Genomic DNA, 25,255 nt, shown 5'->3' with positions numbered 1-25,255 from the left:
TGAGAGGCCTGCACACCGCAATGAAGAGCGGCCCCCACTTGCCGCAACTAGAGAAAGCCCTCGCACAGAAACGAAGACCCAACACAGCCAAAAATAAATAAAAAAATAAATTTATAAAAAAAAAAAGAAGAGGTAGAAAATCTAAATACACGGGCATCCATTAAAAAATCAAAGTGCTGTTCATCATCCATTTCCAAAAAAGACCCCAGGCACAGGCTGAGTTTTAAAAACTACTAAGGAACAGATAATTCCTCTTCCTAAACTATTAGATATGCAGAATTATACAGAAATCTTCCTCTTGTGCTTAGAAATTAGCACAACCTTGATACAAAAATCTGACAGAATAGCACACCAAAAAATCAATAGATCCATTTCACTTAGTAATGGTTGTAATAACCCTAGATAAAACATTAACGTTTGAATCCAGCAGTGTTTTAAAAATAGTGTACAGAGTAGAATTTATTCCAGGATATAAATTTGGTTCAACATTAAGATATTTTTTCATAGACAGTGAAAAAAATCCATGTTCATCTCAAAAGATCCTGAAAATCATTAGAATACTAGAATCAATAAGAACAGCTAGCATTTATTAAGCATTTACTATGTGCTGAGAATTTCCCATGTTTTATTTAATCCTCATAACAATCCTATGAGGTCGGTGTCATTATCATCCCCTTTTCTCTATATAAGGGAACTAAAACTTAGAGAATTTAAGTACTTTGTCCAAGCTAGGAATAAAACATCCTTAACTCGGTGGAAGTTATTGACCAGAAACTAATAGCCAACACCATAATCATTGAAATAGGATTCCAACCCCTTGCTTGGATCTCCACCAGCCCTCATCTTTGGCAGTCTTGTCTCAGTTTCCTAGATGTTTCTTTTTAGAGCTATGTTACTATGCAGTCCACAGGAGGACAGAGGCCCTGCTTATAAGTGGCGCAGACGAAAAACACAAGATGAATTTTTCCTCTCATGTCCTTGCACTAGAGCCTACCTTCTGCCATTGGAAGGAATTCAAGGAAACCAGAGATTTTTGTTGGAGATCATGGATAGTGTCAAGTCACTGCCCTCCCCAGCAATCAGCATTCAAGAGTGCTTGTCCCATAAAGGGATCCTTGATCACATCATTTGCCCTCTCTGAGCTACAGTCTCAAAATAATGGCACTGGATTGGATGCTGTCCAAGGTCATCACTTCTGATTCTATATTGAAAGACTGATTATCCAAAACAAGGCTCAAATTACTTTTGAAAATTGCAGCAAAGGAAACGTCAGCTTCTTGGCCCACCTGCTGCTAGATAACACTTGTAAAATTTGTAAGAAGGAAATGTGAACATCTCAATTCATGGCTGGAAATGAATTATGTTCCTTAGAAAAGAAACATCTCTTCCCAGTTTGCAAAACTTTGGGCTCTTGTCAGTTTACCCTTCAAACCCAGGAAAGCAATTTGTGGAGCTCTGCAGAGGGGATTTGCATTAACTTGGGGGAAATACTATCAACAGAAAGTGTTCCCTTTTACCATATGTTTAACACAAGTAGAGACAGAAAACATATGCTCCGTGCACTTTCACGGAGCCCCAGCCCTAGCAAACAGGAAGACAGTGTTCAAAGTTTTCTAACGCAAGATGAGGTAAGGACAGACATTTTAAAATGTCATGTTGGTTCTGTGTAGCAGGATATTCAAAGAGATGGAAATTTAACATTTCTTTCTGGGAAATAAACTGCTGATGAGCAGACCTAGAGAGATGCCGGGGAAGGCGGGCATATTTGCATGAGGAGCCTGGGAGCCTCGTGAGTGGAAACTGATTGAGACTCTACCCCTTTGCCCCCGAGATTCAAGTTCCAGAAATCTGCTTCAGTAGCTCACGATTTGCCTAAACAATATCCAGAGGGAGGAAAGAGCAACGAAGCCTCTGAAATAAAATCATCGTGAGGATAAAAGCATTAGGCTTGGAGTTGGTGTCTCTTGAGAGAGGAATGGTTTGAATCCCTGAGGCTGTGGATCCTGGGATCGGTCACAATCCAGCCGTCCTGGAGGCTGACTAGAGTCCCAGGAATGTGGCTCATACATGGGAGCGAATCTAAGGAGCTGTGACGTGGGGTCTCCTGACAGAGCACTTTGGAAGACTGGAACAGCCCACACCTGGAAGAACCACCTACGCTATAAAGTAAGCTTCCTAGTTGTCCACCAGCTTCCCGAGGTGATGTGGCATCCTTTGGCCTCAAGGGGGCGCTCCACCTGGAAGGCATGAGCAAACTGGCCCTTTGGTCATAAATAAGCATGTTGGGGACTTCTTAGTCCCAGGAAACATATTCAAAGTTGGTGACTTTGGAGCTTGAGCTGTTCAGTAGAACTATTAACAAGAAATGTGTTCCTGTTGTTTTGTAATCCCAAAGTGGCAAAGAGGAGCACAGATGTATAAGAGGAGAGGAAGCCTAGTGGTGGCCACCAGGCTGTCCCCAGTTCTCAGAACAAGGAAGGGTGCCTCCCCAGTCCAGGGAAGCTCCAGGGAGGCCATGATGCACTGGAGGACTTTAGGCAGCTTCATGGACTTGGCCTTGGTCTGGTTGCTGGACCCCAGCCCAACTTGGGCTAAGCAGCGTCTCTTGACAAACCTCTCACGGAGATTGTTTAATTTTGTTTTCCAATACTGCATATTTTTAGTTCATTTTGACCATTTACATTCTAGAAAACATCCAAATCATTGAATTTTTCAAATGTATTGGTGGAGTTTTACACAGCACTGCCTCTTTATATTTTTAATCTCCTTAATGTCTATGGTTATAGCCTCTTTCTCATTCCTAAAGGTGTATATTTGCCTTTTCTCTTTTTTTCTAGATTAGCCTTGCCAGAGGTTTGCCCAGGTTCAAACTATACAAAGACCTTTCTCTGTGGTTTATTTTTAATTCTATTGGTGCTCTGTTTTGTGAATTGTTAATTTCTGCTTTTAATTTTACTAATTTCATCTTCCAGATTTCTTTGATGCTGTTTTTTTAACTGTCTCAGTTGATTTCTTCTTTCCCTTTGTTTAATTCTTTTTGTTTAATCATGAAAGCTATGATTTTGGCCCTGAGTGTAGTAAACAGCTGTCACTCACCTCACCCCCTAACTTCTAATATGTAGTATTCTCATTAGAGTGATTTTCTAAATATTCTGTAATTGCAGCTTAATTTTCTCATTAACTCAATAATTATTTTTTAACGTTATTTAAATCAAATATTTTGTTGGTTTGTTAGTTTGTTTAATCCTTTGTGGTCGGAAAATACAGCCTGTAAAATTTCTACTTTTTAAAATGTGTGGGTGTTTTCGTTGTAAATCGACACTAAATCAATTTTTGTAAATGTTCCATGAACATTTGAAAATAATGTATATTCCCTACAGGCAATAAAAATGTCTCTTCAGTTTACCAATTATATTATTCAATTATTTTTTGTCATTCTCCTAGTTTTATCTTTAAATATTCAAACACATGTCTTAACCTACACTACTCTATCAACATTAAAATAGAACTGGCATTAAATTATTGAATTAATTAAAGTTATTAAAATATTTACATTACCCAAATAATATTAAAAATTTATTATATTCTGATTTCCTTCCCCCTTCCCTCCCTTAATTTTTATTGAAATAATGTGGAATTTTAGATACAGATTATTTTTATAAAGTCTTTATGTTATGTAACTTTTATTTTTAAAATACTTTTTTTAACATTTACATTGTTTTATACCTATATTTATTATAATTATTTACACTATAGATTCTTTTATTGGTTTTATTATTCTCTGCATGTCTTCCTCTCCCTTGAATCTTTCACTTTGATTTATTTATTGGTATGAATAAATTTATTCATTTATATCAATATTCATTAATTGAAAGGGGTACCTCTTCAAGCAAGTTTTTTTTGGCTGGAAGGATGGAGGACTTGTATGCATGAGATGGGTACTTCAAATCCATTAATATCTGAAGATGTCTTTCTGTTGCTCTCACAGCTGAATAGCATTATTTTATACAGAATTCTTTGTTTTTACTCTTCCCCTTCAAAATCCTAAAGATATTGTTCCCTGTTCTCAAGTAGTTAGTGCTATAGAGGAGAATCTGATGCCAGTCTATTGACATTATTTTCTTACGCTCTGTGAATAGCCTACTTTTCTCTCTCTCTTTATAACCTCATAGCTTTTTTTCTTCCCCACTATCTTTGAAAGTCAGAGGTCACCAAGAAAAATGTAGGTGTAAGTCTCTATTCTTTTCTCTCCTCCTGAAATTCCTATTCCAAGTGTAATTTAACTCCTAGGTATGCCATGATACTTATTGTTTGAGCAATCATATTCATTTCTGTTTTCCCTTACTTCTGAGATATTTCCTGTTTCCTGGAAGTTTGAAAAAGTCTGAGGCAAATGACAGGAGCAGGTCATGGACAGGATATGACATGCTCTTCCCAGAGGCCTGAGAAGTCACAGGCCAGGTGTGGAGGGTAGCTGTGTAGTCATCATCTGCTTTTCAGTGGAAAGCACAAGCAGGAGTCAGCACAGGGAGGGTACCAGAAGGATGTTCTGAACTGTGGGGAAGAGCAGAGAGACCTGCAGGCCAGACTGAGACCAAGAGGGTCTGGGTGACTCAACTCCACATCCCCGTATGCACACTGAACCCATGAACCAAGCAGGTGACTTGGGAACACGGTCTGCGGACAAACAGAGGGGAGTCTGAAAGTAAGCTTATCAAAGGAGGTAAAAAAAATCAGAGAGCAGGCTCTCAGCAGACCAAGAGTAGTGTCAAGCTTTCCAAGTGTGTTTTGTCCCTGCGCTCATGGGAGAAGGGGAAAGATCTGGGCCAGAAAAGGACCATTCTTGCATTTGATCCACATGCCAACCCCATGAGATAGGCATAGTTAGCCCTATTTTATAGGCAAGGAGGTTGAGTCTTAATGGGGGTAACTTTTTCAAGATCCTCCACTAGTAAACAGTGAAGTCAGAATTCGAACCCACATCCATGTGTCCAGAGTCTCAGTTTTCCCGTGGTGTCACACCACCTTATAGAGCATTATATATATACACTATATATATATATATATATATACACCATAACAATGTAGCATTATCTTTTTTTTTAACACGCTCCTCGTAACCAGTAGAAAGCTAGTGCCCTTCCTGGCATTATTCAGCGCACTGCCTTCCAGAAATGAAGATGATTTTTTTCAGGTGTTTTCTATTTGAGAGTGATTCTATAAGGAAGAGAAGTTCACTAAGTTTAGCACAAATAATGGATCTTTTAGTGTAAGGACGAGAACAGCCTTGCCCCTGTTCTCCGCTCATTGCCTCTCAGGGTCTCTACTGATGCGCTTGCTCTGGCTTCTCTTGTTGCTGTGACTGCCATGCCTGAAGGATCAGCAGGGTGGGAAGGGCAAGATCCACAGCTCCCACTGCACCACGCTCCCTGCCTCAGTTCTTGATGTTACAGCCTCAGCAAGACCCCTGATGAAACTCTCCGTATCTTTTTTTTTTTTTTTTTACTTTTATTTATTTTTGGCTGCATTGGGTCTTCATTGCTGTGCGCGGGCTTTCTCTAGTTGCAGCGAGCGGGGGCTACTCTTCATTGCGGTGTGCAGGCTTCTCATTGCGGTGGCTTCTCTTGTTGCGGAGCACGGGCTCTAGGCACACGGGCTTCAGTAGCTGTGGTTCGTGGGCTCTAGAGCGCAGGCTTAGTAGTTGTGGCGCACAGGCTTAGTGGCTCCGTGGCATGTGGGATCTTCCCGGACCAGGGCTCGAACCCTTGTCCCCTGCATTGGCAGGCAGATTCTCAACCACTGCACCACCAGGGAAGTCCTCTCCATATCTTTGTGCAATTTCTTTCCCCTCTCTTTCCCCAACTATATGGCTGCCTTTGTCTGACTTGCATCAGTGCCCAAAGCTGGTGTGCTCTTGTTCCACCTTCATTTTGGTTTTCAGTTCCCTTTTAAGGTGTGTTTTTCTGACAGCCTGCCAGTGAGTCACTCCTCCTCTAGTAAGTAGACATCATGTTCTTGTGTACCTTTGATTGATTTGTTTCCATTTCTCCAAACCTGGGGAAATAGAGCATGTCTTTTATAGATCGAATGTAAGAATCAAAAGGACTGTGTACAGAAATGCCTTTATCTTAAACCTCTACAGTGACTTCCTGTTGCCTATGTAACAAATGACCACAAGCTTAGCGGCTTAAAACAACAGAAATATATTCTGTTACAGTTCTGGAGGTCAGAAATCCAAAATGAGTCTTAAGGGGCTAAAATCAAGGTGTCAGCTGGGCTGGTTCCTATGGAAGGCTCCAGGGGAGAATTCATTCCCTGCCTCTTTCACTTAGAGAGGCTTCCAGAATTCCTTGGCTTCTGGCATCATCATTCCAGTCTCTGCTTCTGTGGTCACACTTCCTCCTCCACTGTAGCCAAAAATCTCCCTCTATAATTACTCTTCTAGGACACTTGTGATTACATTTAGGACTCAGCCAGAGAACCCAAGATAATCTCGCCATGTTAAGATCTTTAACTTAATGACATCTGCAAAGTTCTTTTTGCCATATAAGATAACATTCACAGATTCCAAAGGTTCAGTTGTGGACTTCTTGAGGAGGTATTATTCAATCTACTGAAATCCACTCTCTGGCTTCCAAAGATTCATATCTATCCTATATACATTCACCCCATTCTGACATCCCCAAAATTCTCAACCCATTATAGCATCAACTCAAAGTCCAAAATTATCAACTCCAAATCTAAATTATCTAAATTAAGTATGGGTAAAACTCTGCATATGATCCAGCCTGGGGCAAAATTCCATCTGTGGAACTAGAAGTCAAGTTATCTGCTCCAAAAATACAGTGGTGAGACAGGCATAGGATAACAGTTACACACATTCCCATTTTAAAGGAGGAAAAAAAATGGAAGGAAGAAAGGAGTCACCAGTCCCAAGCAATTTCAAAATCCAACCGGGAAATCTTCATTAGTTTTCAAGGTCTGGGAATAATCTGTGACTCAAGGATCCACACAGCTCTGCACTCTGAGACAAAGCTCTTCTTCTCAGAGTCATTATTCTATTGTCTTGAAGAGTAGAACACTTTGTAGCTGACTAGTTTTATCATCCTGTTCCTGCCTGTAGAAATTTTAGAGTCCAACAGCCTTCCTTCGTTTTATCTTGTCTCTGTCCCTTTCGGTTCCAGCCAGCAGCATTTCTAATGTAACATTCTCAAACCCTTTGTATATTACCCATGCATGTCCCAGGGATTCACTCCATTAGATAAGAGAGTCCTCCAAAGACCTTTTCTGGATAATCTCATTTCTATTCCTGGTTTCTGCTGAGATGGCTGAGTGGCACATCTAATCTCTTCGGCATTAGCAAAAGGTTGTCCAGTCCCACCCTTGGCCTTCTGTTCAGAACACGCTTTCCTGATAGTGAATCTCCTAATTTTAGCATCTTGTGCAATCTGGGTAGGGTAAGAGTCCTTGATGTAAACTTCTAGGCATTTCGAGTTATCTGCACGCATGGGTGAAGCAGCTGCAGTAGTCCAAGGGCAGTCTTCTAAAAAACAGTAGGTGTGAGCTGCTAGGATCAAAACATACAGAGGCTGGGGGGTGTGCACACCGAATAGTTAAGGGAGTACGAGATCTAAGTGAGGCCAACAGCATCAGCATCGTATTATAAAAGTGATACAGCAGAACTGGTATGACGGCTTATGGAAGTATGATACAATGATGATGCATTCTCTTGGCAGAAATAGTCTCTTTTCTTTTATCTGAAACGGTGCTGCTTCATACAGCCTCCTTGCTCTGCAATGTTTCTTAGAAGTTAGGGATATTTAAATATTGGAAGATAACAAGTTCTCACCACAATATTCCATGAATCCCATCCCCTCCATACATCCTTCCCGCCCTGGTAGCAGTTATGGTCTTAATCATCTCTTAGCATATACTCATCATTTCCCTCTGGCAAGCCTGTTAATTGCTCTGATGGAGGCGTGGAGCCACCAAGCGCAGTCCCACAGGACAACGTAATTGGTGTCGGGTTATGACACTGGACATCTTCTGTGTCCTGAGCAAATGTCATCCACTTAACCCATCTGTCATGTGGGGAAGTGATTCTGACAGGTCACATTTCATAATGGCTCCGCTACTATTTATAGAACCAGTGGATGATTGCACGTGATCAGCTCCAATCTTTGTTACCTGATTGAATCCACAATGTCGATACAGCCCGTTGTTTCTCCCCACAGTAATAAGTGACATGCTTTTTCAGTCCCCTTGCTTCCTCCCATTGGTGTCCAGAGGGCAGCGGCGAAGTGCAGGTTTGCATCACCTCTGACCTTTCCTGTGAACCCACAAGGGGTGGGCCTGGCCTGGTTCCAGGCTGGCAGTGCCCCTCGGCCAGACTTGGACCCTGCCCTTGAGGAACTGACACACTGCTATGGACTGAATTTTGTACCCCCTGCCCCAAAATTCATATGTTGAAGCCCTGACTCCCAATGTGTTGGAGATAAGGCATTTAGGAGGTAATTAAGGTCAAACGAGGGAATAAAGGTGGGGTCTTCGCCTGATAGGACTGGTGGTCTTATAAGAAGAGGAAGAGAGGGCAATGTCTCTCTCCCTCCTTTCGTGCTCATATTGGGCTGGCCAAAAAGTTTGTTCGGATTTTCGGTACGATGTTACAGAAAAACCCGAACGAAACTTATGGCTAACCCAATACGTTGAAGAAAGGCCATGTGAGGACACAGCGAGAAGGAGGCTTGTCTGCAAGCCAGGGAGAAAAACTCTCACGAAAAACCAACCCCGCCAGATCTTGATCTGGGACTTAGCGCCTCCAGAATTGTGAGAAACTTAATTTCTGTTGTTTAAGCCACACCGTCGGTGGCATTTTGTTATGGTAGCCCTAGCAGGTAAGGCACACATATGTACAGAAACAAAGAAATATGTCAGCCCAGGGAGTAAGGTCTCGAGCACCCCACTTCCAGCCCCGGGGTAGCACACACATTTGTATGTAAATCCTCTATTTGTGTTCCCTTTGAACTGTGGCTGCCCTATTGCTTGTTTGTTTCCCAAAACCCTGACTGAGATACTTGTTTCCAGGGCCTCTATTTGGACTGGTCACTTTGTCCTGTGACTCTCCCATGGCATCTGGCAGGACTCTTTTCCACGTGGACCTTCTACACCCCAACCCTAAAACCGCTCACTTCCACAAGTGTGCTGGCTCAGCCCAGCAGCCATTCCCCTTCAGGGTCATTCCCTCGCCCAGACCAGAAGCCCGGACTCAAGCAAGTTCACCTCCAGCCGCCCCAAGACCGTGGCAGATGGAGCATCTGGCTTGCGCAGGCGCCATGCTGAAGGACGGTTCAGTTCTGTTGGGGGCCACTGAGCTGGCCCCTGGGAAGGCCGGCTCCTCAGCTCCCAGGGGACGGCAGCCGAGTTCAGTGTTGCATCGCTCCCGGGTGTCAGGTCCTCACTGGGAAACGGGGCTGGAAGGGACGTGTGCCGGCCCAGTAACTAAGATTAATGCGCACGCTCCGTCTGGAGGGAGGAAAGATGAATTTGTTCTTTGCATCCAAGTCCTTGGCGCTCATTCCAGCCGGAAGCATCCAGAAAATGCTGATAATCTTCCTCTGGGGCATGTTACCAGGTTATAGGGACCAATTCTCGCCCCATACAAGACACGAGAGGGTAACGAGACAATTTCTCTGAGGTCTGACTTTTACAATTGGTGCAGGGTATCTGATATTAACTTAAGGCAGACCGTTGGCCAGGGATTTCAGAGTCTGTGCTTGAGAGGTCACACTGGGTGCAGCTGTGAAACACAAGAGCATGAAACTCCAGCATGTCCCTCCGTCCCTGAGAGCCACCAAGGACCATGTGGCTTCAGTGCGTGTGGCCCAAAGCACAGGCCTGGCTGGGGTCAGAAATGTGAGTGTGCTCCAAGGTCAGCTATGCTATCACTCTGAGATGCTGAGAAAACCCCTCCACCTCCCTAAATTCCAGTCTCTTCATTTCTGAAATGGAGAGAGGTGGACTAGATCTGTATTTTCAAAGTATGGTCCAAGGAACCCTAAGAGTTCCGTGGGTGCCCTGAGTGGAAAATGTACACCACACTCAAGATGGCGTCACCACTGGATAGGGTGAGAGGAAGTGGTCCTGCATGCCCTAGTAGTTACAACAGAAGGATATATTTCTGGAAAAAGAAAAGACAAAGCAAACATGATTAGGCAATACAACTGTCCCTCAGTAGCTGTGGGGAGTCGGTTCCAGGATTCCACTGGATACCAAAATCCACAGATGCTCAAGCCCGTTATATAAGATGGCATAGTATTTGCATGTAATCCATGCACGTCCTTCTGGATACTTTAAATCGTCTGTAGATTCCTTATGATACCCAATGTAAACACCATGTAAATAGTTGCAAATACAATGTCTATGCATTGAATACCTCCAGATGAGAGGGATGTCTGAGGACCTCATAACAGTAGTTGTCTGTCTGGAAATGAACTGGATTGCTTGGAGAGAGAAGTCGTTAAAAACTGCTCTTCGTAGTTTTCTTCTTGTACTTTTTGAATTTTGAACTGTGTAAAAGTATTGTTTTATACAACGATGTTAAATTTAATCCTCAAAAAATTAAAAATAGAATTACCGTTGATCCAACAATTCCACTTGTGCAAAAGAATTGCAACAGGAGAAAGCTCTAGACGCTGTGAAGCAGGAGGCACTTGGGATCGTCCGCAGGGTTGGGACGCTACAGAGGCCGCCACGGAGCCCGCCGGAGCCACTGTTCCTACTGCTGCTGCCGCCGCTGCCCGAATCGGAACCGGTGGGCCACAGCTGCCGGCAATGCCGCAAAGAAAGAGGAACGTAGGCAGTAGTTCAGATAGAACCGAAGATTCCGATTTTTCTACAGATCTCGAGCACACAGACAATTCAGAGAGTGATGGCACATCCCGGCCATCTGCCCAAGTCACCCGCTCCTCAGCCCAGCTAAGCCAGAGTTCCCAAGATGCCAGTCCTGTTGGAAATGCGCAGTCCTTCGGCACCGAGGGGCCTGCTTATTCTACCAGGACAGTGACGCGTCGTCAGCAGCAGCCCACCCCAGTGCCTCTGAAAAAATACCCGCTTCGGCAGACTCGTTCATCTGCCTCAGAAAGTGAGCCAGTGGTTGACTTTTCAGATAGAGAAACTAAAAATACAGCTGATCATGATGAGTCTCCACCTCGAACGCCAGCTGGAAATACCCCTTCTTCTGAGTCTGATATAGACATCTCCAGCCCCAACGTGTCTCACGATGAGAGCACTGCCAAGGACATGTCCCTGAAGGACGCGGGCAGTGATCTCTCTCATCGCCCCAAGCGCTGCCACTTCCATGAAAGCTACAATTTCAGTAGGAACGGTCCTACACCAGGCTGTAACTCCCTAGGACACCTTACAGGAAAACACGAGGGACATTTCTTTACATCAGGATGCCCTCTCTATCATAACCTCTCAGCTGATAAATGCAAGGTGAGAGCACAGAGCCAGGATAAGCAGAGAGAAGAAAGATGCTGTCCCACAGGCAAGATGGCAGCAACAGGCATGCAACCAGGCGCCAGGCACCAACAGAGAGGCAGTTGCGATGTAAGGAAAAGGTTGCTGAACTCAGGAAGAAAAGAAATTCTGGGCTGAGCAAAGAACAGAAAGAGAAATATATGGGACACAGGCAGACCTATGGGAACATACGGGAACCTCTCTTGGAAAACCTGACTAGCGAGTATGACTTGGATCTTTTCGGAAGAGCACAAGCCCGGGCTTCAGAGAGTCTGGAGAAGTTAAGGCTGCAAGACCGAATCACAGAGGGGAGCAACATGATTAAAGCTATTGCTTTTTTGTCGCTATGAGCTTGATACTTGGTACCATTCTCCCTATCCTAAGGAATATGCACGACTGAGATGTCTTTACATGTGAGAATTCTGTTTAAAATACATGAAGAGCCAGACAATACTCTGCTGACACATGGCTAAGTGTGTGTGGAAACACTCACCGGGAGATGAGATATAATGCAAAGGTTCAATCTCTGTGTTTGAAGCGAATGGCAAGAAAAACAAAATCTACTGCCAAAAACTGTGCCTGTTGGCCAAGGTTTTTCTGGACCACAAGACATTATATTATGATGTGGAACCCTTCCTGTTCTATGTTATGACAGAAGCAGACAACACTGATTGTCACCTGACTGGATAGTTTTCCGAGGAAAAGAAGTCATTCCTCCACCACAATGTATCCTGTATCCTTACCATGCCTCAGTACATGAGACAGGGCTATGGCAAGATGCTCATTGGTTTCAGTTATTTGCTTTCCAAAGTGGAAGAAAAAGTTGGCTCCCCATTACGTCCGCTCTCAGGTCTGGGGCTCATAAGCTGCCGCAGTTACTGGAAGAAGTGCTTCTTCGTTACCTGCATAACTTCCAAGGCAAAGAGATTTCTCTCAAAGAAATTAGCCAGGAGACAGCTGTGAATCCTGTGGACATTGTCAGCATTCTGCAAGCCCTTCAGATGCTCAGATATTGGAAAGGAAAACACCTAGTTTTGAAGAGACAGGACCTGATTGATGAGTGGATAGCCAAAGAGGCCAAAAGATCCAACTCCAATAAAACCATGGATCCAAGCTGTTTAAAAGGGACCCCTCCGAAGGGCACTTAAAGTGACCGGTTACTCCGAGCCAGCAAACCCCAGCAGTAGGAATCTGTACTCTAGGGATCTGTCTGTCATTTCTGTTGCTCTTGTGATTGGCAAGTACAGTATCCTTCAGGAAGGCCATCCCCCTCAGGACTGTCCTGGCTCCGACCTTCGTGTACACTGCAGACGCTGGTTCTGAGGAACTGTTTTGTTTTTTTTTTTTAATTTTTATTTATTTATTTATTTATTTATGGCTGCTTTGGGTCTTCGTTTCTGTGCGAGGGCCTTCTCTAGTTGCGGCGAGCGGGGGCCACTCTTCATCGCGGTGCGCGGGCGTCTCACCATCGCGGCCTCTCTTGTTGCGGAGCACAGGCTCCAGACGCGCAGGCTCAGCAATTGTGGCTCACGGGCCTAGTTGCTCCACGGCATGTGGGATCTTCCCAGACCAGGGCTCAAACCCGTGTCCCCTGCATTGGCAGGCGGATTCTCAACCACTGTGACACCAGGGAAGCCCCTGAGGAACTGTTGTTCGGCCTCAGTGAGGTTGCCTGGATGGGATCTGTATTAACTTGAGTGCAGATCCCTCGTAGCACTGACCCAGGGTGTTCTGTTTTGGTACTGTACCTGTCCAGTCACTGGTTCTCTCTTCTGGCCCCATGAGGTCGTGTCGTGTCCTCTAAACTTTGTAATAGTGCTTCTTGCCGCCCGGTCACCAGGCCACCAACTCTGGTTACCGCCACCAGGACCTTCCCAGTTATTCCTTACATGTGTTTTTGGAGGGGCAGGGAAGAGGTAACACTTCTGAGTGTGTGTGTGTGCTGGGAGGGGTCCCTTCCCTTTGGATTTCATCTCACTTTAAGTTTTTTCCTCCATTTTTACTGAAAGACCTGTTTTTGATCAGTATCAGGCTGACCAGAGCCAAATACTTTTGAAGACTCTCGCAGGGATTAGTCTCGGTTATGGCACATTATCTGAATGAGGTGGAGAAAAGAATTGAGAGGTGGTGATTCTGTATTTGGATTTGAGCTCACCTGTGGGCAGTGGGCAACGTCTTGGTGGAAGGGAATGGAATACTACTTTTTGCCTCACCAGAAAGTGCCCAGTAGTAAATGTTTTCTTCTCTTTACTCCCTGCCCGTCTTTACGTTTGCAGGTGCCCAAATAATTTCCAGTTCTCCCTTTCATGCTGCATGTTAACTGGTTAATTATACTGCAGAGACCTTTTCACCAGTACCAGTCTGATATAGCACACCTATACTTCCACATAAGTTACCTTGCTTTTGTCTGAACACCCTTGGAGAAGTGACTGAAAATGACTTCTGTGTCTCAGCCCATGGCTCAGCAAGGCAGAATGGTCACCACTGCCAGGGTTTGCTTCCCTTTTCAACAGTGTCTCACCCTCCCTCTAGGACTAAAGTGCTTATGCCCTTCCAAGAACTCCTCCTCCATTTCCTTTTTTGGGATTTACCACCATCCCCCCATTCTCTGGTCTCCTATTTTTGGTGTTGGTTAAGTGAAGGAAGAGATACTCCCTCTAATTTCTCTCTAGCCCCTTATAACCTGCTACCTTGGGGCAGCTTTTGATGTATGACATGTCACCCTTTCCAACTTGGTCTCCTACAACACCACTGTCTTCATGTGGAACCCTCACCACAATCCCAGCTCTGGTCATTTGTGCCTTTCTCTTGTCATCTTTGTACACTACTTATATTCACTGTGGGTTGGGGGGAGCTAATTTTAAGCATGTTCAGGGGCAGCTCCCTGCCAGTTTCAGTGTCACTGTTAAAATTTATCCAAAAGCAACTTCACTGGGGGTTTTCTTAAGGGGTAAAGGCCTTTTACAGAAGCTAACCCTTCCCCACATGTGGTAGAATGTGCTGTTCTATATCTTCTCCTCAATAAAGCATGTTCTCTGTTCAAAAGAAAAAAAAAAAAAAAGAATTGCAACAGGGCCTCAAAGAGATATCTGTACACCCATGTTCACAGCAGCATTATTCACAATAGCCAAGAGATGGAAACAACCCAAGTGTCCATCAATGGATGAATGGATAAACAAGACGTGGTATATTCATACAATAGAATATTTATTCAGCCTCTAAAAAAGAGAGAAGATTCTGACATTCATTGAATGACTCTTGAGGACATTACACTAAGTGAAATAAGCCAGTCACAAAAAGAAAAATGCTGTATCGTTCCACTTATATGAGGTACCTAGAGCATAGAATTGTGGATGCCAGGGACTGAGGGGAAGGGGGAAATGGGGACCCGTTGTTTCCTGGGCACAGAGTTCAGTTTTGCAAGATGAAAAGAGTTCTGGAGATGGATGGTGTTGATGGCTATACAACGATTTGAACGTCCGAAAGCCACTGAACTGTGCACTTAACAACAGTCACTATGGTAAATTTTATGTCATGTATATTTGACCACAATTTTTAAAAATGTTATATTTTTTATTTTTTAAATTAATTTTTATTGGAGTATAGTTGCTTTAAAATGTTGTGTTGGTTTCTACTGTACAGCAAAATGAATCAGCTATACATATACATATATCCCCTCTTTTTTGGATTTCCTTCCCACCTAGGTCACCACAGAGCAATGAGTAGAGTTCCCTGTGCTATACACTAGGTTCTCATTAGTTATCTATTTTATACATAGTAATGTATGTATGTCAATCCCAACCTCCCAATTCAGCCCAGTTGTTTCATGGGCACAGAGTTTCAGTTTTGCAAGATGAAAAGATTTCTGGAAATGGATGGTGGTGATGGCTGTACAACGATTTAATGTCCTAAAGCCACTGAACTGTGCACTTAACCACGGTCACTATGGTAAATTTTATGTCATGTATATTTCACCACAATTTTTTTTAATGTTATATTTTTTAAAAGAGAGAAGGAAAGAAAAAACAGCATCAGAATAAATTGTGGCCGCTCCCACCACCATGCCCAGGGAGAAGCTGCCCAGGCCAGACCTTCCTGCCAGCCCAGCTCACAACTGGGTGTGGGCATCTTGGGAGGTAATCAGCCTTCTTCTGTCCTGTTCTGTTCCAGCTGCTGCCAGTGTGGGCACCTGCTCTCTAAGGGAAAGGCCACTGCTCTCACTGGCTCCCAGCTGTGATGTCTGGTCACTCCCCCTCCCTCCTGGAGCAGCCCCACCCAGGGTGCGAGCCCACCCAGTGGCCCTTGTGAAGTGGTGATCACTCCGACCAGCAGGTCAGTGCCCTCTGGGAAGGGGTGAGGATGGAGACGAGGTCTGAAAGAGGGGAAAGCGGGACTTCCCTGGCGGTCCAGCACCTCTAACACAGGGGGCATGGGTTCGATCCCTGGTCAGGGAACTAAGATCCCGCATGCCATGTGGCGCGGCCAAAAAAACTTAAAAAAAAAAAAAAAAAAAGTGGAGGGGAAAGCATAGTCACCTGTGGTTACAGATATGCCAGGACCAGCCAGCCCAGGGCTGCATAGGTGCCCTTCTGAAGTTGCAAAGTGGGTGGGGGAGATGGGTCCCCACTTTACTTTCCATCAGAGAAGAGAGAGGCATGCAGAGGCTTAGGGTTTGGGATGTGGGACCTTGGGTAAGTCATTTCCCCCCTTTCTGTGACTCAGTTTCCATGTTTATAAAATGGGCATATTGATACACAACTAACATGCCTCCTGGGCTGTCGTGAGGATCAAATAATAAACTGGATGTGAAAGCACAATGTAGAGCTCAAGGGCTCTGAATATTCAGCGGGGTTGGGGGGGAGGGGGCTGATGATAACGAGCATCAGTGCCCCTCGTCCTAAGCTCTCCCTGACCGCTGGGCTGCAAGGACGTGACCTGCCATCTCGGCCTGCTCTGGGGCACCCACAGGGCCGGGGACCACGCTAGATGCACTGAATCCTCACACCCTTGCAATGCAGCCTCGCGCCCTGTGTTATCACAGCAGGGAGGCGTAGGCCTGATACAAGGATAACCTTACACTGCCCAGGACTACACTGCAAGGCAGCTGGGCTCGGGGTCCACCTGACTGCCAAAACTGTTCTTCCCGTCACACCCGCAGTGTTCCAGCTGTGACTCTGGGGCTCAGCAAAAGTCCCTCAGGAGTCCCAGAAGGCCCCCACGGAGGGGGAAGCGATGCAGACCCTCCACGCTGCCTGCCCACCCAGCTCTGGGACAGCAGCCCCTCTTCAATCTATTCATGTATTGGTGTTCAACGTTCATTTTCATTTGAAACCTAAGTTCTACTGCTTTAAAAAATATATATTAATTACCTAACTTTTTAGAATGCTTTCTGGGGACTTCCCTGGCGGTCCAGTGGTTAGGACTCTGCGCTCCCACTGCAGAGGGCACGGGTTCGATCCCTGGTGGGGGAACTAAGATCCCGCAAGCCGATGCAGCACAGCCAAAAAAAAAACAATGATAATAAAATAAAATAAAATGCTCTCTGATCTCCCTCAGTCAGTGGCTTGGCAGAGTTGAAAGCATTATTATAACTCGTCCTAAAGGGTTTCAGAGAGTGGAGGCAACTGCAGGGGCTCCATCCTCAGGAGCTGCTTCTGCTACAGCCCAGCTCTACCCCTGCTGGGCCTCCTCTGTCACCTCCCCCACCCCCTAGGACGCACTGGCTGGGCCCTGACACCTGGGTTGCCTATCAGGTTCAGGGCTGAGACCACGTAGGCGCCTGAAAAGAAGGCCCGTGACCCTTCCTCTCCTCGCCCTCATGTGGGGGAGGGAAGGGGAGCAGCAGACTCCCGCACCAGGGGGACATATAAGAAGGGGGAGGCCTGTGCCCTGCCCGCACCCCAGGCAAGGTGGCACGACCCCCCGGTCCCCACTGCTGTGGCTCTCTGCAGGGGTGGAAGATGGTACCAGTCAACCGTGAGCCGGAGGAGGAGCCCGAAGCCGCTGCCGAGGGATGGAGGACCCCACGCCTGAGCCCGTCTACGTCGACGTGGACAAAGGACTGACCTTGGCCTGCTTCGTCTTCCTCTGCCTCTTCCTCGTCGTGATGATCATTCGCTGCGCCAAGGTCATCATGGACCCTTACAGCGCCATCCCCACATCCACCTGGGAGGAGCAGCACCTGGATGACTGAGGCGCCCGCGGGCGGGGGCCGCGGCGGGGGACCGAGACCCCAGCGCTCTCTGGACAGGGCTGCCCCAGGATGTGCCTCTGTCCCCTGGCCACCGGCTTTCCAGCCCATGGAGGCGAGAAAGGATTTGGCCACCCGGGGATGGAGAAGGTTCACCTTAGCCTTGCCTGCTCTCACAGGAGCAGCAGGGTGAGATGATCGGGAGGCTGTGGGTGTTGCAGTGGTGGGCCAGTCTGGGGATGAGAGCACTGGGCCGGGAGTCAGGAGGCCCGGGTGCCAGTCTGGGGAGTCACTGTGAGCCTAGGGGGCGGTCACCTTCCCTGGCTCGCGCACACCTTTTGGCATCGGATACGGGACAGTCACCCACCATCATAACAACAGTGGTCTCGTTCTGAGGAGACTCTTGCCCTTAACATGCAAAGTAGCACACACACTAGCCCTGGAGGCTCCCAGCACAGACGTTCACCTGAGCCCCAGCCCCTTCCCAATGGGCCAGCAATGGAGCGCGTGGTGACGTGGGAAAGGAGTTGGAAGGTGCATCACCCCAAATTCACAAAAGGCACAGGGGCTGCTTCCCAACAGTATTTTTTGAAACTAAAATATAGAGGGGTATATTTTTCCTGTTATAAATGAAATGTGTATTTTGGAAGTTTGGGAAAATACAGAAAAAATAGAAGGATGGGGGAAAATAACACTTATAATCCCACTTCCCCAAAGCCACCATTTTGATATATTTTCTCCCAGCATTTTTTACATGTATTTTTAAATAGTCAAAATCATACTGTGTGCATGATGTTGTATCACTGCATATTAGAGCATGAACACTTTCTCATTTCATCAAGCACTCTTTATAGCCATCATTTTTACTGGCTGCAGAGTATTCCATCAGGTGGATAGGTCATAGTTGCATAATTATCTCCTTTAGTCTTACATTTTTTTTTTCACTAACTTTTCCTCATGCAAAATTATTTCACCCAGTGACCTCTTGAGAGCACACAGTTATGAGATTAATATCGGACAGGAAGACCTGGCTTCTAGTCCTGTCAGTCACTCTAAGGCTGTGTGACCTTGAGCAAGTCACTTCACCTCTCGGTGCCTCCATTCCCTGATTTTAAAAAGGGAAGGAAAAGCCTTGCCCTTTTTGTTTTGTGTAAACCTCATGTGAATGAAAGGACAGGAGTGGGAGTGCTTTGAATGTAAACGTGCTGTGGGGGGAGACAAGGGATAAGTTGTTGATAATGACTCTTCTCCCTCTTTTCCCACCCTTCTGACCCCCTCCCACCCCATCACCTACATCTAAGGCCTTGCAGCAAGAATACTGGACCAGAGCCCACAAACCTGGTCCCAAGTCCCAAATCCTCTACTTCCTTGCTGTATGACCCCAAATAATTCAGCCTCTCTGAGCCCCAGTTTCCTCATCTGTAAAATGAGGGAATAACATCTACCTCACAAGGTTGTTGTGAGGATGAAATGAGAGAAGATGGGCAAACATTGGTGTATTTTCTTGATTTTACCACCCCAGGAGAAGCCAGGGGTCTGAGCTGGGAGGAAGAGAGGTCTGGCTTCCCCCCTCTTTGCAGAGCCTGGAACCCTGGGCTTTCCTCAGTTCCCAGGGCCACTTCTGAAAGGCCAAATCTCCGAGCCAGGACCACTGGTCAGAGGAATACTCACAGCAACCTCTCCCAGCACCTGACCTCAAGGGATATGGTGTCTATTAATTTACGTAATTATCATTGTCATTGGTATTCCCACAAACATAATATGAAGTTAAACTAGACCACCAGAACTCCCCCTCCTTCTGAATGCATTTATTCCATCTCTCTAAGGCACACCTGCCATCCCCATCAGAAGTGCCCTGCAGCTGTGAAGAAGCTCAATGCTCCCTTCCCATCACCTGCATCCCAGCCATGGGTCCCACTCCATCCCAGGTCACCTGGGAAGTGGGTTTCCAAAGCACCATCACCACTAGGTGACCCCTGAAAGTGAACAAGGCCACAGCTGCTCAGACAGCATTCCAGGGCATATCTAGCTGTTCCTTCCTCCACACCCCCACTGTGTGGGATGCACAAAGGGACAGCTGGCAAAGGCAGTGGACCAAGGTGCATTGGAAGCTCTGTGTGAGGGGAGGATCTAGAGCAAGGGCCTTGTACATTGCCTCAGGCCTAGCAGCAGCCTTCACTCTGCAGCCTACCTCAGAGATACCAAGCACTTCTGTGAAAAGCTCATCAGCATGGATTTACAATGCAAATCAGAACCAACGCCCAATCAGTTAATAACAGATCCCAAGGAACAAGAAGAGGGCTTGAAGACCTCACTTGGAGATACTTTAGAGCTCTCAGGAGTGAAAAGCAGGTGCCTGAGGGCTGTGCTACTCAAACCATGATGAAGGACAAATAGCATCTGCAACACTGAGGGGCTTGTTAGAAATCCAAAATCATGGATCCCCTACTCCAGACCTACAGAATCATAATCTCTGGAGATGGGGCCCAAGAATCTCTTAGCAAGATCTACCGAGCAATTTGTGTGCATGTTCAAGTTTGAGAAGCACTGCCCTGGGGATCCTTTGGTCTCAATTATTTCTTTTCCACACCTAGATTTGCTAATATTTCCCACTCTATCTCTTGACTCTTTTTTTGGTGGCAAAGGGAAATAATATTTCAGAAAAAGATGGAAAATTTCAGAATCACTCCTAATCCAAGCCTCCACAAAATAGTGATTTCTATCGTGTGTCCATGTGTTCCCTTCTAATCCTTGCCCACGTGCAAGATGTTTTTTTTTCATAAAAGCCTTCGGTTACATCATTCAAATCAACATCTCCTAACATTTCATCATAAGCATGTTTCTGCTACAGTCTTCCTATTTATCATTTTACTGGCTATAAACCATGCCATCTAGTGCATGTACATAGTTATCCAGAGTCCTATTAATAAGTACTTGGATTGCCTTCATTTTCCCTATTATACATGTTGCAAAATAAAAAAAAAAAAAAAAAAAAGAAAGCTACAGACAGATATGACGAACCCTGGGCTTGCTCAGGATGGTGGAGAATAAATATTTAAATAACACCTCCTCCGCCTTAGAGACACATGGGGGACGAAGAGCCATCTAAACATTTGATCATATTAAGGGGAAAAACCAATTGAAATTTCAAGCTTCTGCTGTTGCTTTAGCTGCTAAAGGATGGAGGAGATGGTCCATTGTCATCAGAGCATCTTAGCCAGTTTCTAGCTAGCTGAGATGAAGTTTGGGGTTTGGTATGGAGAGGTAAACTCTCCAGCAAAAGAAATGAAGAGAATTTTTGAAGACTGGAAGCTGGCAGAGAGCAAATGAAAAGCATTTGTGGCATTGGCCCTAATCCAGGACTTAAGGCAAAATATGATCAGAGAGAAACTCCCCGCTGCAGGGAAAGGGTGATGGATTTTCCAGACAGTGGTGTCTCGTGGCTTATTTTACGTTGTTGCCTGTTCTGTGCTCTGCTACAGTCCCTCCATGTTACTCCAAACCCTCAGTAAAGTCTGATACACAATCCACTTTGTGGTTGTGGTATTTGGGGGCAATAAAGACATCTGGAAGGTGGTCAATGTGAAGAAATGTAATCTGGAAAGGGATAGTCATCCCAGGGACAAGTGAGGTAGCAGAAATAAGCAGAAGCAGGAAATCAGAAAGCAACTATACTCCAATAAAAATTAATTTTAAAAAAATCAGAATGACGGTTGCTAGCATAAATGTGACCCCTGAGAATGCTCAGATAGGCTGATATGAATAATAGCACACTAGTTTTACCAGCCTGGTATATCAATTCCCATCATCTCTATTTCATTTTTTCCAATTAGTTGCTCAAATATCTACATGCTCTTATTGAATTGAAAGACCCGTGACTCCCTCTCCTATAAAATTGCCCCAGAATTTCGAGGCTAACTCAATCCAAAAGGAGGTGGTCCTGCTTCCAATTATCAGGTAGAGAGAATTTCAAAGCCTGGTGTGTCCACTAGTGTGGTTTCACACCCCGCAGTCTAGCTGTTGAAGATGGGTCCTACGTGTGTGATAGATGACAACCTGCAGTGCCCTCTTTGGTTTATAGCCCAGTCTGCTGAGAGGTGCTCGAGCTAAGCTCACTGTTCCACATTCACATGCCCAGTCGTTCTGTCCAAACAGTACAGCCAGGTAGGCTGTGTTCAGAGGGACAGGACAGCCTCGGCCATACCAACCGGCCCCCTGAATCCTCATGTCCTTGATCATCATCAGCTAAGACTCTCCCTCCTTCCTGGGGAGTTTGTCTTTGGGACTCGTATCACTCAGAACCCTAGCAGGAAAGAGATGCACACCCAAAGCATTAAATGAAGAGGGTTTAATGAAAGAATATTTAGAGAGGTTGGGCAGGGTTAAGGGAAACGAAAGGGGTTGGCAAAATACCCATGGACGGGCAACAGGGTGAGCCCATTACCACCTGGGCCTGAAGCAACAAGGGGAAGGGGTGTTCCCAGAATCCAGTGGAAGCTGTAGCAGTGGGAGAGGAGTCCCCCAACAAAAGCCATGGCCACAGGTAGACAATCAAAGTGCAACCAAGTGAGAAGAGAATATATACCTTGATTTCTCACCTTCTGCCCTCTAATCTCCTATGCCATCAGCCAAGAACAGAAGCTAAAGGACAGGAAACTCTGTGTGATATCCTTCATATATATTAGCAAACTAGAGCAAACGAAAACTAACCAGTACAGTGCACCCCTATTACCACTCAGCATCCATCGTGGATGGGGAAAATGTATATGTCCCCAACATAGGAGAAATATAAATTCCCATCAACAACCACATTGTCTGAGGTTGCTATCAGTTTAGTTCCACACCCCCTGGAACTTACATTGTAACGTATCCCCCTCTAGGTGAGTGAATGAAACAATTCATATAAAGCATCGCTGCTAGAGTCCCCTCTTCTATGGCTGGTCAGGAGGCCTAGGTTGATAACCACAGTGTCATTCTTCTGCCACCCATTCCGTATCCCCTCTACCTTCTGGCAGTCCCTCCACTGCTGGAGTCTTTTATCCAGTGGAATGACCCAAATCTTTCTTCACAAAGGATCCAAATTCTTGGTGCCCTGTCTTTTTTGGTTGCCAGTTTCCGCAGATCCCCACCCCCTCAAAGAACTTGACAAGGCCTTGAAGGCCTCACCTGGAAGCATTTTTGAATACTCAGGAGGGAACAGGTGCCCTAGGACAGCGCTAGTCATGCTACGGTCGTAGGACAGATAGCATCAGCATCACCGGGGAGTTTGCTAGGAATCTAAATGCATGCCCCCACCCCAGACCTACAGAGTAGGATATGGGATGAGGAATAACGAGAGATTCCCCAGTGAATCCCTGGGTTCCAGAGCTAGTCCTCCTTGCCCTCATTGTGGAGCAATACCGTTTCTTCTGAGATATTGGAATAAATCACCCTGACAGCACAGTGATCCCCTTCTCCACCTCCTAGTCCAAGATGAGGAGACCCAAATGGCTACAGGATGATCTCAGTTTCCAACTTAACAGACCCATAACTATGTTCCCTGGTGGAAATATTTCTTCTTTGTTACTAGGAATTTCCAAACCCACCAAGTCCAAGGTCACAGGATGGAAAACAAAAATTCTATAACTGGGTTATTAGGTATCATAGTGAGAGGAATCACTCTCGCTTCCATCCCTTGGTTCCCAGACTAGCATCATCCAGCTCAAGGGAAGATGCCAACGTATATTGGTCTCTGGTTTAAGGTGAATACTGCGTCCTGTAGGTCAGCCACCATACCTGAGCCTTCCACAGGCCATTCTAAACTTCACTCAAGCCAACTGCTTCTGGGTGATGAGGCATGTGCTAAACCAGTGAATTTCCTGGACATGAACCCACAGCTGCACTTCCTTCACAAATGAGTTCTCAGGGACTTCCCTGGCGGGCCAGTGGTTAAGACTTCGCCTTCCAATGCAGGAGGTGCGGGTTCGATCCCTGGTCGGGGAGCTAAGATCCCACATGCCTCGGGGCCAAAAAACCAAAACACAGAACAGAAGCAATATTGTAACAAATTCAATAAAGACTTTAAAAATGGTCCACATCAAAAAAAAAAAAAAAAACTTTAAAAAACAAACAAACAAGAAACAAATGGGTTGTCTGGTTGAAGGTCATGTTTGTGAGATACGCTGAGATAAATGAAACACCACAAACGGCGAGGAGGGCAGAGGTAGCTAATCCGTATGCAGAATACGAATCTATTCCCACCACCCTCCATAATAGAAGGGGTCCAGTGTAATCAACTTGCCAGTGGTGGCTGGCCTGTCTCGCACGACCCATCCCTGGGGAAGGACGCCGTGTATCAGGGGCTGGGCATTGGCTTCCTCCTGGGCAGGGTGCATACCCAGAAGTGATGGAAACCAACCAGGCGAGCCTTAGTGAGGGAAAGCCCATGTTGTTAAACCCATGTACAGCCTCCATCCCTTCCACTACGGTCACTTTGTTCACAGTACCACTGAGAACACACCAGAGTGGAGAGGGGAAGGCATCCCCAGGTTGGGTCATCGTGTCCAGCTGATTATTGACCGCATTCTCTGCAATGGATACCTTTTGATAGGCATTTAGGTGGCACATGAATATCTTCACATTCAGGGCTCCTTCAAAGACATCCTTCTACATACATCTCCTCAAGACTGCCTTGAGTCCTCTCTTCCAATCTTACTGCAGTTGGGTCAGCACTCTGATTCTCCTACTGGGGAAAGTCAGAAGCTCCCGACAGCATCTTTATCTGCCACAGACACTTCCTGTACCATTGGGTCTGCTGGGCCTTAAGGCTCAATTGGTCAGGTAGCTTTCGTCACAGCCTGAACCGTTCTAGAGCCCTTGATTGCTCTGGGTCCCATTCCAAACCAGCAGCCTTATGACGTACCCAGTAAATGCAGCAGAGTGGCACACACAAATGTGCTCCACGTTGCCTCAAAAACCCAAAGAGGCCCATCACCCATGGAGCCTCTTTCTTCGTGATGGATGATGCAAGGAAAAGCAAGGTTTCTCACCTAAGAGGGAATATCCCAACATGCCCCCGACTGCTGGAACCCTAGAAAGTTCTCCAATATGGCAGGCTCCTGGACTTCCGTAAGGGTTTTCTCTCACCCTCTGGCAAGCATGTGCCATGTGTGGTCCTTGCTACTTCACCAGAGCCGGTTAGCATAATGTCATCTATATAATAGACACTCATGAAGTTCTGTGGGTTGTTAAGGTGATCAGGGCCCCTACAATACAACAGAGAGAAGGAAAATGGCAAATTCCTGAGGTAATGCAATTAAGGGGTACCACTGTCCCCTGCCCGATGAAGGTGAACTCTTTTTTATTACCTTTATTTTTTTTTCCCTAAAGTAAAAATTCAGTTTATTCATCTGTTTACAACACAGTACTCAGAAGGCAAAGTGTTTCACATCATAGATTTCACTTCCAACTCCTGGGAATGTTCATTTCTTTGACTATAAAGAGAGACTAGATTGGAAAGCCAGGTAATGCTTAGGCAACTAAACTAAGGATGGAGCGGGTGGGGTGGGC

At 45.8% G+C, this 25,255-nt stretch overlaps 1 protein-coding gene and 1 pseudogene across 2 annotated transcripts in view; both read left to right on the top strand.

Annotated features, from left to right (window-relative positions):
* CTXND1 (cortexin domain containing 1) overlaps positions 1–21,237 on the top strand; it is a 57,847-nt gene extending 36,610 nt beyond the window's left edge. Inside the window, exons 4-5 of one of the 2 annotated variants that reach the window (XM_059912319.1) lie at positions 15,688–15,849; positions 17,469–21,237. In XM_059912319.1, the coding sequence (XP_059768302.1) occupies positions 17,531–17,710 (180 nt within the window). In that variant the 5' untranslated portion in view covers positions 15,688–15,849; positions 17,469–17,530 and the 3' untranslated portion in view covers positions 17,711–21,237. Of the gene's footprint in view, positions 1–15,687; positions 15,850–17,468 lie in introns of those variants that run through there. The other variant, XM_059912317.1, reaches the window with a different exon arrangement.
* Positions 10,825–12,804, top strand: LOC132360300 (histone acetyltransferase KAT7-like; annotated as a pseudogene).
* Positions 21,238–25,255: the final 4,018 nt, after the last annotated feature.

This window comes from Balaenoptera ricei, chromosome 2 (genome assembly GCF_028023285.1).
Source record: "Balaenoptera ricei isolate mBalRic1 chromosome 2, mBalRic1.hap2, whole genome shotgun sequence".
Classification (NCBI taxonomy): domain Eukaryota; kingdom Metazoa; phylum Chordata; class Mammalia; order Artiodactyla; family Balaenopteridae; genus Balaenoptera; species Balaenoptera ricei.
The sequence above is the reverse complement of the archived record's forward strand: the minus strand, read 5'-3'. Positions and strand labels throughout refer to the sequence as shown.